Genomic DNA, 16,446 nt, shown 5'->3' on the forward strand with positions numbered 1-16,446 from the left:
TCAAGATGTCTTTTCAGTATTTGTCTCTAAACAACTCCATGTATAAGATTTTCGTATTACGTAAAGCAGACAACCTAAGCTCGTTAGTGTTTGTTAAATGAATGAAACTTTTATTTTTAATAATGAAAAGAAATATAAATTCAATATTACTAAACTATAGTAATAAAAATTAACCATTTACTATATTATTTATTAGTATATTGCAAATTCAAAATTTTGGTTACCAAAATTTTTAATGCTAAAAAAATCCAAAAAATATTTATTAAAGTAGGTCGAATTTTGTTCAAAAATTTATGAAAAGATTAAAACCAAGTTGATAAAGGATGTGGTTTTATTTCTAATTCAATTATATTTATTCATTAAATAAAGTACAAGTGTGCAACTAAATAAAAAAATTGTATAATTAATTTATAAAACAACCAAATATTATATATTTAATGTATTAAGGTATGGAGTACTTTATAAAAAGTGGAAAAGAAAATTAAGTTTAATTCTGGCCTTGAAGATTAAAAAAGAAAAACATGAATATAGTTATAGTTATTCAAGATTAAAAAAAGGTGGTGTTATCCTTTTAATAAATAGATTTTATAAATGATTATTTTAGTCCTCTATCTATGTAAAATTAGTTTACGATTTATCAGACAAAAGTTTTTTTATTGATTTAGATTAAAATTATTTTTTATATATCATTCTTAAAAATAATTTCAATATTTTACATGATTCTATTTATGACGGTATTTACAAATGGCAATTTATTGAAAGAAAAATACGGCTATTTTGGTAGTCATTTATTTGCGGGTAGATGCTATGGTAAAAGGGCTGGAGACGCTAGCCGAGACACGAGTTGCCTGGCTTGATTTCATTTTGGGTTATAAAGTTCAATTTTTAGTTCCGAGAAGTTCTATATTAGTACACTTGCCTTTCTTTAAATTTTTTTTTTTGATTGGTTTCGTTGCTGATGTGTACAAATGAGAAAAATTCTTAATAATTAACCAGAATTAGAAGTATTATGACGTATTTGTCATCCTTATTTCGGATCATATTTTTCCGATTCACTTGGAAGGATAAAATGATCGGCAATCAATTTTCAGACGCAATTTTGATGAACCGAAGCATAAATTTATGGTGAAATCAACATAATTTCAATTTATCTCCAAAAAGGAATATTCCGTTACTCTTTTACTAGAAATTTTTGTATTAAAATTACTGGGCTTTAAAATGATTTTGCGTTGCGGATTCTTAGTTTGTGTCAAAATAAATAAGTGTGTCACGTGACGCATAAATCAAGAATTTGTACAATATGAAACATGTGTAGCATATCACAAAATGATTTACAATAACACTATATATAGGCAAAGTTACAGCCGAAAAAAAAAAAATTATTTTTTTCATTTTTTTCATAACTGGTCGGAATTAAGAAAATTCTAACCAAACGTCATAAAAAAATCTAAGAAAATAAAATTCTGACCGGAACTATAACAAAAATGTCCAAATTGAGCATTGATATTTTTTACTTGATATTTAAAGAATTTCTAAATGATAAAAAGAATTTGTATTCATGTCTTTTAGTTAATAAAACATTTTGTGAATTAATTATTCCTATTTTATGGAATAATCCTTGGAAATTCTTAAAATTGGGGAAAGAAAATTCATTATTATATGTTATTACTTCACACTTATCAGATGAGTCAAGGAATAATTTATGTCGAGATATATTTAATCATTCGCATGAAAAAGTAAAGAAACCTTTATTTGACTATATTAGTTTTTGTAAACATTTAAATTTAGGTATAATTCAAAATATAATTGATGCTGTATGGATTAAAGGTGAAGCAACAAATGTCAAAAATAAAATATTCAACCTTTTTATTAATGAAAATATGAGAATTTCACACCTTTATATACCTTATAAATTTGATATTCAAATACATCATATTCCTGGAGCCAAAAGCTGCTTTTCAGAAATTGAATTTCTTAGTTGTAACACTAACATAAAAGATAATATTGTAACTGGATTAATGGAAACATGCAAATCTATTAGAAAATTGGAACTTATTATCGAAACAGGAAAAAATAATTATAAGATTGTTGAATTAATCAAATCCATAAAAAAATTATATAGTATTAACTTAATGTGTTATTCATACGAAAGTGAATCATTTTGTGAAACTCTTGAAAATTCATTGATTAAACATGCAAATACCATAAAATATTTTAAGACAACAAAACGTCCTAGCACGAATATACTTTCATATTTTATTAATTTAAGAGTATTAGAGTTAGATAGTTTTCATTATATGCCATGGAATTGTTTAGAAAATTTATCTTTACCATTCTTAAAAATCTTAAAAGTCAAACATGTTCTAACAGATAATTTAACAGGTTTAATTGAAAATACAAGTGGAACTCTTATTGAAATAAGTATTACTTGGCGAATATGTCATAGTAAGATTAATTATAAGAAAATTATTCAGGCTATATATCAAAATTGTCCAAATCTTAAGTATCTTAAATTAGTGATTAAAAAAAAAAATATTATTGATCTAGAAAAATTATTAATTCAATGTCAATATTTAGAAGGATTATATCTTGTTATTGAAGATAAAGTGGATGAATTTAATTTGAACAATTTATTCAAAGTATTGGCCAATTCATCACCAACTAATTTGTTTAAATTTAAATTTTCTTTTTTTGAAATTAAATTTAATTCTTTGAAATTATTTCTTGATAATTGGAAAGGTAGACATCCCATGTTATTACAATTTGGCAGCGATCAATTGGATGAAATAAAAGATTTGATAGAAGAATATAAATCAGAAAGAATAATTAAAAATTGTGATTATAATTTTCATGATGAAGAATTTGAATGGTCTAATTAATTTATTGATCTATTCTGCAATATAGATTGATGATAAATCAGAATATCATAAGAGTTGCTAAATGAATCACAAACAAATATTTAAATGAAGTGCGTTCTTTTACTATATTATTTCTTTTATATTATTTCTTATTAGTTTATTGTATTACTTTAGCCTTCATGAGAATAAATTGGACTTTTCGTTATTATGAGGTATTAAAAGGGAATTCATTTAAAATATATAAACATTAAGTCATGTAACATATTTTACTTGATAATAAAATTTAATAATATTTTTTGGGATTTGGGACACGTGATTTTATTACATGGTGTAAAATTAATGTTATATTCTTTTTTAGTAGCACCGACTAAGATTTTCGGAGCGCAATATGTGGCAATATTTTTTTGTTTATATTAATTATTATCTGTTATTATAATGTAATTATTTTTAATTTTTTTCTACGCTACCAAAAATGTTCGGTATATATTTTATTTATTACTTTTTAAAGAATTTGTCAGCGGATGGGCGTTATAAAATCGCAATTATGATAAATGTACTTATGTTGAGGAGGTAATTTAATACTTCTGATTGGAATGGAATATAGCCTTCAACCGAATAGCACCCATTATAATGTAAAACGTATATTGATTACATTAAACGCAAAGTGTAAAGATAATACGTAAGGATTTCATTTATCTGAATTTTATAGTATCACAGACCTTTACGATCATATATTTATCTTCTTCAGGCATGCATTCCAGTTATTTTTTAAATTTGAAAAGCAATATTAAGAACTTTAAAGATTAAAAAAAATTTCACTTCTTTTAACTATAAATGAACGGTATTTTTGAGTTTTGATCTTAAGAAAGTTTATGATTATTGGAAAAGTTAAATCATTAAGGGTTATAAAAGTATCCTTTTAGTTTTGTATCCTTTTTTTAAAGAATATAATATCTTTAATTGATATTCAAGTTTGGATGAATAATTTATAAATATAGTCATATAGGAGAAATTTACACTAATCATTTTCGGATGTGAATTTGTTAAATGAAAGTTATTCAAAAAGTTGAATATATTCCAGACCGTTGGATGTATTAATTTTATTTTCTGGCAAATAAATTTAATTTTCTATAATTTGGAATAAGTTTGATCTTAATGCATCTTGATTTTTATCCTTAAAGAATAAATCCTAAGAGCGGTTGAAAACTTTAAATGAACTTCAAATAAAGACTATTTTATGAGTATTTATAATATATTAATTTATTTATTATTAATAACATCTAATGATAACTTAATATATGTATATAAAGTATATTAGTAAAGAATCACGTACTCGTTACTATAATACATTATTATTTGGATCTGGCATAATATAAAAGTTCAAGCTTGCTTATCCTGTTAGTTGTTAGAAGCATCATGTAGTTAATATCTGTCGAAAACTATCTGAATATCTGCAGTTTACGGTAGATCATTAGAATTACCATTATTGCCTTCTCGAGATGAGCCTGACGAGTCCGCTAGGGATGAGATGCTGTAAGGAATATGTTTATTACTATCCATGGTTTATTTGAATAACGTAATTACTTTGATATTATTATATCCAAGTGTTGAAACACCATTCTTTAGTTGTAGCAGCCTTCGTAGGAACTGAAAAATAGTGACTACTTTGCCATCCTTGAGCATGCCCTACAAAATTCAAATAATTAAAGAAAAAAATTTACTGCGAGTAAATTTGTGTAACAATACCAAGTCCTTCCATGACATCCCAAAGTGAACAATTTTTGAACTTTGGAAGAGACTTTTGAAACGAATAAAGCATAATTTATGCATGCATTTAGGTTGCATTGATATAATAAATATTATTTCCAAGAAATATTCTTTTTCTAAATCGAATGATTTATTTGTTCTTTTTTTGAAACTCATAAAAGGAAATACATTACGACAATGCCAATTCCTTAAGAAGACATATCACATTGATCAATATGATCGTCAAAAAACAATTTACTTTTAGCCTAATCTAAAATTAGAAAATTATGAACATCGGAAAAACGACACATTATGTAATACAGTAAAAAAGTAATAACTTATTGTAACAATGATTTTTTTTTTTATTTTTTTGTTGATCTAAAAATAATCCTTTCAAAATCAACGAAGAAAAAAATATATATATATAAAGCGATGGATTTCGAAAGATTTTTTGTTCAGAAAACATTCATTAGATAAATATAAGATTTTGCATAAAATTTACATAAACATAGATATTATCATATTAGAAAATATAGATTTCAATAATTCATAAACGTGTATAGAGCGTAAATCATCACCGTACGAAAATGTCATTAGAATCTCAATCTAGAATTTTCACAAAATCAAATCTGGTTTATATACCTTTGTCTATAACAACCGCCCATACATTAAATTTCATCATTAATTCACCTTTATCAACATGGCAAGAATTTCCACCAAAATTACCTGATTCAATTCATTTATCAATATGGTTTATTCCATTGTTATTATTCATATCACTTACATTTGAACCAATTAGAACAAGAAAACGTTTTTACACTTTATTTTTTTTTTTTTAAAACTGTAATGCATCTTTATTAGGATTTATAGTCAAGTAACTTATCCTAAATTACAAGATACTTAGAGCCGACCGTGCTAAACACGTGACAACCCTATAACAGAGTAATCGAACAAAACAAAAAGAAACATTACAGAAAATTAATAAAATAAATATACTACCTGAAAATAAAATGCCTAAAACTAGCAAACTATACTATTTGTGAAACCTAACTATTTGAATTCTAAATTTTAAAGTGTAGGATTAAAGATGAAATGTGTAATGATGTTCAGGTCTGCCATGTGCAGCTTCAAAAGATGAGTCCCAACGGTCCCACACCCAAACAGTTCATTCCACCAAATCCCCCTTATACCTACAAAAAAAATAAAAGTTAGTATTCTGAACTAAATTGAACAAGTTGAAATAAAATACATTTTTGTTGTGAATTTTTGTTATCGGAATCTTTTTTACGTGAATCACGTGACTTCGATTAAAATATAATTCATTTCTCCTCGTAAGTCTCTTCCTTCTCTCTTCACTTCTTGTTATTCTTCTTTTTCTTTTTCTTTCCACTTTTCTTCTTTGATGGTGATGCTTCAGGTTCTACCTCTTTTTCCTCTATCTCTTCCTCTTCTGTATCTTCTTCAATTCCGTAAATTGCCGATGGTGAAAAAGAAATCAATTGCTCTCTTTGCCTCTTCTCCTTATACATTTCATTGAAAGCTTTGCTTCTTTCTTCTTCATCTTCTATCTCGCTCCATTTACTTGGCGATTCCAGAATTGGTCTCTTTTCTCCAATTTTCTTTTCATCTTGGTATCGATTTTCATTCTCCAATCTTTGTTTAAAATTATCGTTCATGGTTGTATATTCCTGGAATATTTTCGTTTGTTCCGCTAAACTGATAATTCTTTGTCCTAAATGGAAGAAATTGTTTCTCTCCATTGCCCAATCTTTGGCTTTCTCCATTGAATCAATCTTATTCTCCTTGCTCACTAAACGCAGGGCCTCTGTATTGATTCTTTCCCATTCCATTGCGTTGGACAGTTGATCGAAGACATCTTTCACTTCCATTAATTTGTCGACTAGACTACCATTGTGGGTTGATTCTTGATACTGAACATATTTGATTTTATTTGTTGTTCTGTAATCTTTTATGATATCAACCGCTTCTTCAAGCGCTACGTTATCTTTCTTCAGTTGTTGCCCTTTGTTTTCTGAAGTGTCATTATGATCTGGAGTATTCTCTTCTCCTACTCTCCATTTTTTAATCATCTCGACAACTTCGTTTTCGTCTGGCGTCTTGCTTATCCTTAGTGGCTTTTCTTCCGCTTTTGATGGATGTAATAAGCTTTCTTGTCGTGAGGCGAAGTTCCCTAATTCTCTATAAATTCTCTCCAGTGGTGTGATAGGTGTCTTCGGTTCACTTGCCAGCCGTAAAGGTGATCTTGTCCTATTTTCCCTATTTTCTGTAGCTATAACCTTTTCTTGTACTATCTTCTCTTGTACTTTTGTCGCTCTTGTCTTAGCATCACCGTCTTTGTATATCGTCTTCTTGTTTCTCACAAGCCAAACTCTATTAATATCTCCCTGTGTGCATGAATCCTCCACTGCTTCTTCCATTTCTTTGAGGTTCCTAAAATATCCAATCACTTTCCAATTTTTTGTGATTTTGATAATTTTAATGAAAGCCGTCTTGGAAGTTTGTTGCAGTTTTTTCGTAAAGCCGTATGTGTTTCCCTTCTTTATGGATTCCATTTCTTCGTTAGTTAGGTCTCTCACAGTCTGCCATTGATCCCGCTCTTGTCGTCCTTTCAAACCTAGTTTTGCGTCATACCATCTGATAAAGTTTTTGCTAATACAAATACCGAAATGTCCATCCAAGAACGTTTTTTCAAAGTTTTCGTTCAAAGCGATTTTTGCCTTAACGGTTTTGTATTTGTATTGACCTCGAATTTGCAGTCTATAAACCATTCCTAACTTCATCAGATTAGTTCTTACATCGTCTTCACTCCAATATTTTGGTATATCGTAGAAAAATATGTCACGTGCCTCCTTGGCCTGCTGATCATTACTAACATTTTCGGGTAAAACTGGTATCTCTAAAATTTCTTCCCGTTTTCTCCTATTTGATGTTGATCTTCCTTTTTTTGATTTCTTCAGCTGATCGAATTCTTTGTTAACGCCAGTTTTAACCTTTTTTAGTTCTGATCTCGTTTTCTCTACTTCTTGCGAAATTTTCCTTATTTGCTCATTTTTCTGCGATATTATTCATTCTTGTGTTTTCTCCTACTTGCCTTTCTTGTCCATCATGTGATCTTGCCTCCGCAGCTCTTCTCGCAACTTTGAATTTTCCCATGAGAGTCTTTTTATTTCGTCTATATAGACGTCGAAAGACGTTGCTGTACACTTTAAAACTATTTCTTGTATAGTCTCTTTTTTCGTACAGCGTCATTCCGTATCGACTCCAGGAAGTTCTGTTCAGTTTTGCTGAGACCGCCGTCTCTTGGTACTCTTTCTTGGCTTTTTGCTGTGGTCCTTGAGTTCGCACTGAAAATATTTTTTGTTTCTTTTAGAAACCTATATCTATATTCTGTAAATTTGTATGCTGACTCCATTTTTGAGGTTTTTTATTTGGATTTTATTAATAAAAAAAACTCGTAAAAGACGTTTTTCCTTCCACAAAAAATTTGGGCAGAATGATCGTCAGAAAGAGTCACCTTTCCTTTTATCAATCACGTTTTTACACTTTATTATCTCTAGCGCTAATATATTTATCAATCCCAATTAGTTTTCGTGAGGGAAATTATCCGATTAAACTTCAAAATGATTTGGTTGGTCGTAGTGCAGTTTTTGGGATGAAAATGTTACTATTCTTAAAATTGAATAGATCATACAATAATCCTAAAAATCAAAAAGAATTCAAATCATATCTTTGGTCATTATTTAATTGGAGTTTTGATTCTTATATAATTCCTCCAAAATCGGATGATCCTTTGATTATTAAATCTCCTACAACTTCACAAATTAACGGAAAGTTGATCAGCCGCTTCATAATTACTTTTGTAAAATGGTTAATTTATGAACTTATCACATAAGTATGTAGTAGAAATACCAGAAAAGGCTTATCAAGTTCGCTTAATTGAATTTATTACAAAAGGAATCCCTGCCATTACAATGTCTTCAATTTTACATTACTTGAATATCACTTTATCTATATACTTGTTGCTTTCATTACTTTATGATGTTTTCACTATTATTAACGCAATTTTCTTTCGTCTTTTCTTTCATCCCACATCGGAAAATAACAATCACAAATCTATTTTGATTAAATCCGGTTTTCTTACTCCTTCAGAATACGTTTCTTTAAAAGAATGGATGATTACATTCATATTCAATACAAAACATTTATTTAACGAGCCATGGATAGCATCAAGTCCTCGTGATTTTTGGTCTACTCGTTGGCAATTGATGTTTAGCGAAATTTTTAAAGAATTAGGTTACTTACCTGTCAGAAATTTTCTCTCTTCATTCGTTCCAAGGAAATTTGCAAATATGATGGGTGTACTTGATGCTTTATGTTTTAGTAGTTTATTTCATGAATACCTTATTATTGGACAATTTAATATTTGGACGGGTGAACAATTCTTTTTCTTTATGATTCATGGAGTAATAATAATTTTATGGGAAGCTGTGTTTGGCTATGAGAAAAAAAATGAGATTACAAAATGTAAAAGATTTTTAAAATGGGGTTTGTTATTAATTATTAATTTAATATTTATACCAGCATTTATTGAACCTTTGATAAGAAAACGTGAGAATTTTCTTCTTCGATCATATTTTTCTAATCAATGAAATTATTTTAAATTTTTGTAACATTTTATATTATTTTAACATAAATAAATAGATTAAATTTTCTTCATTAAAATATAAATTCGTGACGTAATATCAGATATCAAAATGTCAAAAATAAAAAAAAGTAGTTATGTTATAAAGTTTACGTCTAATATGTCACATAATTAAAATTAAAAATAATATAAATATATGGTATAATTAAATAATAGATAAATTCCCATCTAATTAATTTTTTTTTTTTTAAAGATTAGTACCCAAATTTAACGTTTCGGATAGAATATTTAATTCATAAATTTATTCCGATATCCCATATTAGGGACCGTTGATCTTTTGCCCAAAATTTGCACCAAAGTTGATTGACTTTATATGAATATAAGCAAACCTATCATCTCTAAATATTCAAAAATATCGTTTAAGCCATCAGTAGGAAGTAGAGGTATGGTTTCAATATGACAAAGAAAGGTTTTAAATTCTTAAACAAGACGGAAATGTACTTAAGTGTTTTAATTGTGTACAGTATAAAGTCGACTTTGTTAACTTTTAAATTAATTATGCGTAAATAAGTTATTGCAGGTCTGAGTGGTCGTCAATTAGGAATACATTTAATTATTCAATGTTTAATACGGTCATATTAAATAATGTTGTCATATGTAACCACGTGGCACAATTATACTTGCCGCCCATATAAATGGGATTGGGAGAATCCCATATCCCATCCCACCCATATCCCATCCCATATCCCATTTATCCCATCCCATTTGTCATAATCCCATTCCAATCCCAAATCCCAATCCCATTCCAATCCCATATCCCATATCCCATCCCATATCCCATTAATCTTATACATGTATATTGTGTAACCTTACTCCCATTGGTCTATCTATCACGTGATGTTACACAAAATTCCAAAAAAGGAAATTTTTCTTCCCACAAAAAATGAGAGATTTGGTTTCACAAGCATTCCGAAAAAGGAAATTTTTATGCCGATCATATAATTCCGGCCAGAATTACAGCTCTAGTATTACGGTCCTTTTTCAAATTAGTTTTTTGCGATTTTCTCAATATCCAGTGATCCAATTTTGATAAACTTTTTTTTAATTTGTAGCTAATATTAAGCTCTATAAAATAAAAAAATTTCTTGCAAGAAATAATAAAAAAAAAGAGCAGATTAGGTTAATTTTTGCAAAAAGCCATTATGAATTCTATAATAGATGTCTGAGGTCCTGTAATATCAATTAAATAAGAATATTTGGAATTAATTTTTTATTGTTGCATTTATAAAAAAACATTACAAAATTATAAATTTTTTATAACAAAAATGTAATATTTTAACTTTATTTTAACCTATCTATTAAAATAATAAAAAATTTATCTATAAAATAATAAATAATAATTCATTAACATCAAATGCTTAGTATTTAATTAAAATGGCTTGGTATTCAATAAAAATGGATTTAGTTTTCTAATTTTTTTAATTTAAATTTAAATTATTAGCATATACAGTATAAGATATAATATCTTTAAAGAGATTTATTTATAATTTTTTGTATATTTAATTATTTGTAAAGTATTAACCTATTAAGCATTCATATTATTATCATATAATCTGTAATTAATCAATTCTTAGATTAAAGAGTATTATATTTGAAAAAATTTTATGTTAAAAAAGAAGGAGTTTGCTATTTATCGCCGGAGTCACGTAATTTTTAATTTTGGCCGGAATTAAGTGATCGACATAAAATTTCCTTTTTTGGATTATCGTGTAACTCATTTCCCCGTTTTTGATGAGAATCAAAATTGCCTTTTTTGGATTGTGTAACGTTACTCAAGTGCCCAAAAAAGGAAATTTTGACCGGAATTATAAAATTTGGCTGAAATTATAGGAAATGGGATTTGGGATGGGATTTGGGATTTGGGATGGGATTGGGATTGGGATTTGGGATTGGAATGGGAATGGGATTTGGGATTTGGGATGGAATGGGATGGGATGGGATGGGACTCCCATCCCATTTAAATGGGCGGCAAGTATAGGCACAATGACAGTCAATTATTCAACATCCTACAGACAAGACTTTAAGTATAATAAGTAACTATTTTATTTGATTGTTAAAAGTTTTTAGAAATAGTGAAATAAAAGATTGTATAAAAGCTTATAACTTTAAGCAAAATTTGGTATGGATTTATTTATTTATATTATATTTAAATAGTTTAAATAAACATAAAGACATTATTTATTTTAAAGCTAAGTAAAATATTTGGAATACCTTTAATACCTTATTAATGATAATTTTTATTTTAATATCATTAGGATCATAATTGGAGCTTTTATTTTAGTATAATTTCACTTGATTTGAGTCGTATGTTATAAAAAAAAAAGAATTTTTTTTTTAAATGAATAAAGATGAATAGCTAATGATTAACCTATCTTTATGAAATTACTATTGTTAGATTCTATTAAAATAGAACTTTTAATTTAGCATAATTTATTTGGTTTAACCAAAAATATGAATTTTCGAAAATTTTACGTACGCTTATAATACAAATGTTTTTTGCACATGATGGATGGCATCGTCCATCCAATCATTTCCATAGTTTTTAAAAATTTTTGAAAGTTTTCTAAAGGACAAATCTGCAGATCGACGATCACTGTAAAATGTTTACACGTCATTCTTGCGATAGGCCTAAGCAATGCATAAATAGGTAATTAGCTCTACGCATCTCTTCAGGACCAGAATATCGTAATACCGCCTGACAATATCCAAAATAGAAAGGTTCTATACATTATTTTGGTTCATTCAATCTATGTATTGCTTGGAGTTCTCTTGTGATACGTGATGAATAAATCAGTAGAATCCTGTGCAACATGGAACAACATAAATTTTGTAATTTCATGTGAACTAACCATATACCCTTTACAAGATTTTATTAAAAAAAAAATATACAAGCTAAACGTAGACGTTCTTTACTTGATATTTAAAGAATTTCAAGATGATAAAAGACTATATTCATGTCTTTCAGTTAATAAAATTTTTTTTAAAATAATTATTCCAATTTTATGGAATAATTCTTGGAAATTCTTAGAGTTAGGAAAAGAAAATAATTATTATACATTTATATTATTTCACATTTATCAGATGAGTCAAAAACAACTTAAAGAATCTAGGAGTTGACTTTTTGACAAATTTATATCAAAAACCCTTATATAACTATATTATTTTGTAAACATTATAAATTTAAAAGTAATTCAAGATATAATTGAAATTCAAAGTATATGCAATAAACCTAAAATTTTAATTATTCAAAATTAAAATATTCAAACTCTTTATAAATGAAATATGGAATATATACATCTTTATATGCCTATCAATTTGATTTTCAAATACATCTCATTCCTGAAGGCTGAAGCAAAAAGCTGTCTATCAGAAATAAATGATGTTTTAGTTGAATTAGCAGAAATATGTAAATCCGTCTTTTATTATTATGTTAATTTGAAAGTATGAGAATTGCTTTGTTATATAAGTGATACAACTGAAGGGTTGATAAGATTAGATAGTTTTGCAATAGTTATATATAGATAATATTTAATACAAATGGATCACTTATAATTTGGGAATGTTTATTTTAATAAGTTACGATGTGATCGGCTTTGAATTTCTGTACTACCCGCGTGACTGAAATTTTGACGTATTTTGTACGACATACCCATAAATATTTATGTTTTACAAATGAGTCATACTTGCATGTCTTGCATGTTTTTTTTTTCTTTTAATAAAAAATGTCTAAATTAAATAGAGACGTTCTTTATTTGATATTTGAAGAATTACAAGATAATGAAAAATCTCTTTGTTCATGTCTTTTAGTTAATAAAACTTGGTGTGAAACAATTATTCCAATTTTATGGAAAAATCCTTGGAAATTCTTAAAGGAGGGAAAAGAAAAAATTCTATTTAACATAATAATTTCACATTTATCTGATGATAATTTAAGTAAAAGTATTGAAAATTTATATCAAAAACCTTCATTCAATTATATTTATTTTTGTAGATATTTAAATTTTAATCATATTGAAAACATAATTGAAACGAATATTTTACTTAAAAATGAAATAATCAAACTTTTTATTAATGAAAATATGAAATATACACACCTTTATATACCCCAACAATTTGATTTTCAATTATATCTCATTCCTGGTTTCGAACAATCCTTTTCAGATATTGAATTCCTTAGCTGTAACACTAGAATAAATGATAATATTTTAGTTGAATTAACTAAAATTTGTAAATCGATTAAAGAATTGGAACTTTTTACTGAAGTTCGTAATAATAATTATGAGATTATTAGATTAATTGAAACACAAAAGAAATTATCAAATATTTATTTTATAAATAAATATATACGAAATGATGAATCATTTTGTAAATCTCTTGAAAATTCTTTGATTAAACATGCGAATAATATTCATTATTTAATGATAACCAGACAACCTGCAACAAAGATTCTTCCATTATTTATTAATTTAAAAATATTAGAATTGCAATGTAATTCTCTTGATATAACATGGAATTGTTTAGAGAATTTATCATTACCTTTCTTACAAAGTTTAAAGGCAAGTCGAGTTCCAATCAAACCTTTAGCAAGTTTAATTGAAAATACGAGTGGACATCTTACTTTAGTAAAAATTGATCATATACGTCATGATGAAAAATATAATAAAAGAATTATTGAAGCTATCTATCAAAATTGTCCTAACCTTAAATATCTTAAATTATTATTTAAAAATAGTAATATTTTAGAATTAAAAAATTTATTAATTAATTGTAAATATTTGATTGGTTTATATATTATTATTGATAATATGAGAGATGTATTTGATTGTGATAATTTATTTAAAATTTTAACTGATTCATCACCTGTTAGTTTATTTAAATTTAAATTTGCTTTTTATTATAGAAAAATTAAACCAGATTCCTTAAAATTATTTTTTGATAATTGGAAAGGTAGACATCCTATGATATTACAATTAAGTCAAGGAGGTAATGATATGGAAGAACATTCTAATTTGATGGATAAATATAAAACAGAAGGGATAATTGAAAAATATGATGATTATTTGCATGGTGAAGATTTTGAATGGATTTAACTAGTTTAAGTTTTGTATTAAGGTAATTTTTTGATTACTGTAAAAGAAAGATTCTATTATATTTTATATTAAAAAAATTATTGTGTATAATTTAGATCATACTTGTAGCATACTAAGTATAATATAGTGGCTTCTCTAATTAGTCATTTCTTCTTTGACCCTACAAAATTCAAAAAAAAATAAGTTAGTTACAAAAAATAACTAAATAAGATTCCGTTCAGGCTGTAACCTTGGATGCAACTGGGCGGATACGCATCATCCCTTCATACTTTCTATACATAATGGTTTCCCTAATCTTTCTTCTTGCTTACTATATTTGACAGCCCTTGAATATCATATTGTGCTTGACTTAAAATATTAAAGAATAATAAGTTTAATATAGATATTAACATTGTACTACTGTATGTTCAATTATAAGTTAGCTGATAATTGATCATATAAAATAGCATTAGAATTTTTATTAAATTAGATAATTTTGGTATACAACGTGACTGGTTTATATAGCGTTAGTCATATGTACTAATAGACCCAGGTTAGAATGCATTTTTATTCGGTAAAATACTAACAGCTGATAAATTATTTTTATCTTATAGTAAGTAGTTTGGAAACTGTCACATAAATTTTTATTTGTTATTAAAAGTTTGCAATTATATAATAAAATAATTTCTACTGAAAAATAAATATAATAAATAAATAAACTAAAAATAAATTTAATTGACTCATACCTTTCCCAGGGACCATTTTCTCGGAAAATTGGTTGTATTTTATCATCAATACCAAAAAAAACTTATCTTTAATAAATCTGTTGATATGACTAAATATGACTACGAATTATCAATTATATTACTGGCATAATTTAGATTTTTTGAAAAAAATGTATACCGACGTGGGACTCGAACCCACAATCACCAGATATCAACTGAATTCTCAACATTCATTAGAGGTCTTGGCGCGTTATCCAATTGCGCCAGTCGGGCTGTTTTTTATTTTAACATACAAAAAGGTTATATTAATTTTTACTATAATTACAGATTATATTTAATGATTAACGCTAAATCCATTAAATCAGGAATAACGGTAAAATTCATCAATAAACTTGGTCTAATCTATTGTCATTTGTTAGTAATTCACCACTAATATTAATAATTAGACGATATTTCATTGATTTCTAATTACCGCTCTATATGATATTTACTTATACAAATGAATTATTCTAGTAATACATCCCACACACCTGAAAGGTTATATGTTAAAGGGATCAGGTCACTTAATTACCATTAATATCCGTGTTACTAATCATCAGAACTTATGAAACTTAAATACGTAATTTATTGTTTTCAAAAAAAAAATTTGATACTATGTAAATAAAATTTTACTAGTATCCTGCACATGTTAAGGCAATAATTACAATATCATTAATTTTTTTTTTAATTTCTGTAAATGATTCGGTACTATGTACGAATACCTACATACTACAACATTATCAATAGGAAAATAAATGATAAATTCTAGGTATTATTAAAACATTTACTTCATGATTTATTTGATAATACACGTTATAACATACAATTATGATATCAATTTTTTTACCGCTACTATAATCCATTGACTGACCACGTAAGCACGTATTACTGCTATCAAAAGGACAGGTATGATACGAACCACATGGAATAAAAAACCTTACAGACTTTTATTTGAATTATTTATAAATGTACTAAACTTTTAGGTTCTCTTTACACATGCAAAATGTTAACCTTCTTACATTTGTGAAGTTATTAATTAAAATTTCTTTAAAAAACATCATTTTAATTATTTTAATTGTATTTTCATATGTTTTGTATAAAATAAAGATCAAATTTACTTTATTTACCGCGTACATAATTATTTAATATCATTACAAATGATACCAATTTTTTGCATGACTAAAATAAATACAATTGTAATATCAAGTTATAGTTGATTTCATTTTGTAACTTTCTCCCAATTTATCAGTTTTCAATTTCAAGCTTATGAGATATGAGTAATTTTC

At 26.7% G+C, this 16,446-nt stretch overlaps 3 protein-coding genes across 3 annotated transcripts; all 3 read left to right on the plus strand.

Moving 5' to 3' along the window:
* The first annotated feature begins 1,382 nt into the window (after positions 1 to 1,382).
* On the plus strand, positions 1,383 to 3,092 carry OCT59_015985 (uncharacterized protein). The gene has a single exon (XM_025318545.2). The coding sequence runs from the start codon at positions 1,485 to 1,487 to the stop codon at positions 2,877 to 2,879; it is 1,395 nt and encodes a 464-aa protein (XP_025175813.2). The 5' UTR covers positions 1,383 to 1,484; the 3' UTR covers positions 2,880 to 3,092.
* Positions 3,093 to 8,500: 5,408 nt separating this feature from the next.
* On the plus strand, positions 8,501 to 9,274 carry OCT59_015986 (uncharacterized protein; the record flags this gene model as incomplete). The annotated part of the gene is made up of 1 exon (XM_025326496.1): positions 8,501 to 9,274. The coding sequence occupies one exon, from the start codon at positions 8,501 to 8,503 to the stop codon at positions 9,272 to 9,274; it is 774 nt and encodes a 257-aa protein (XP_025175810.1).
* A 3,775-nt stretch (positions 9,275 to 13,049) lies between these two features.
* Positions 13,050 to 14,417, plus strand: OCT59_015987 (uncharacterized protein; the record flags this gene model as incomplete). The annotated part of the gene is made up of 1 exon (XM_025326495.1): positions 13,050 to 14,417. The coding sequence occupies one exon, from the start codon at positions 13,050 to 13,052 to the stop codon at positions 14,415 to 14,417; it is 1,368 nt and encodes a 455-aa protein (XP_025175809.1).
* Between the last annotated feature and the right edge of the window lie 2,029 nt (positions 14,418 to 16,446).

The sequence above is a fragment of the Rhizophagus irregularis genome, chromosome 24, assembly GCF_026210795.1.
Source record: "Rhizophagus irregularis chromosome 24, complete sequence".
Lineage (NCBI taxonomy): Eukaryota > Fungi > Glomeromycota > Glomeromycetes > Glomerales > Glomeraceae > Rhizophagus > Rhizophagus irregularis.

What these genes read in the sequence shown, in the direction of transcription:
- OCT59_015985 (XM_025318545.2), top strand. Translation starts at nt 1,485, where the DNA reads ATGTCCAAATTGAGCATTGATATTTTTTACTTGATATTTAAAGAATTT.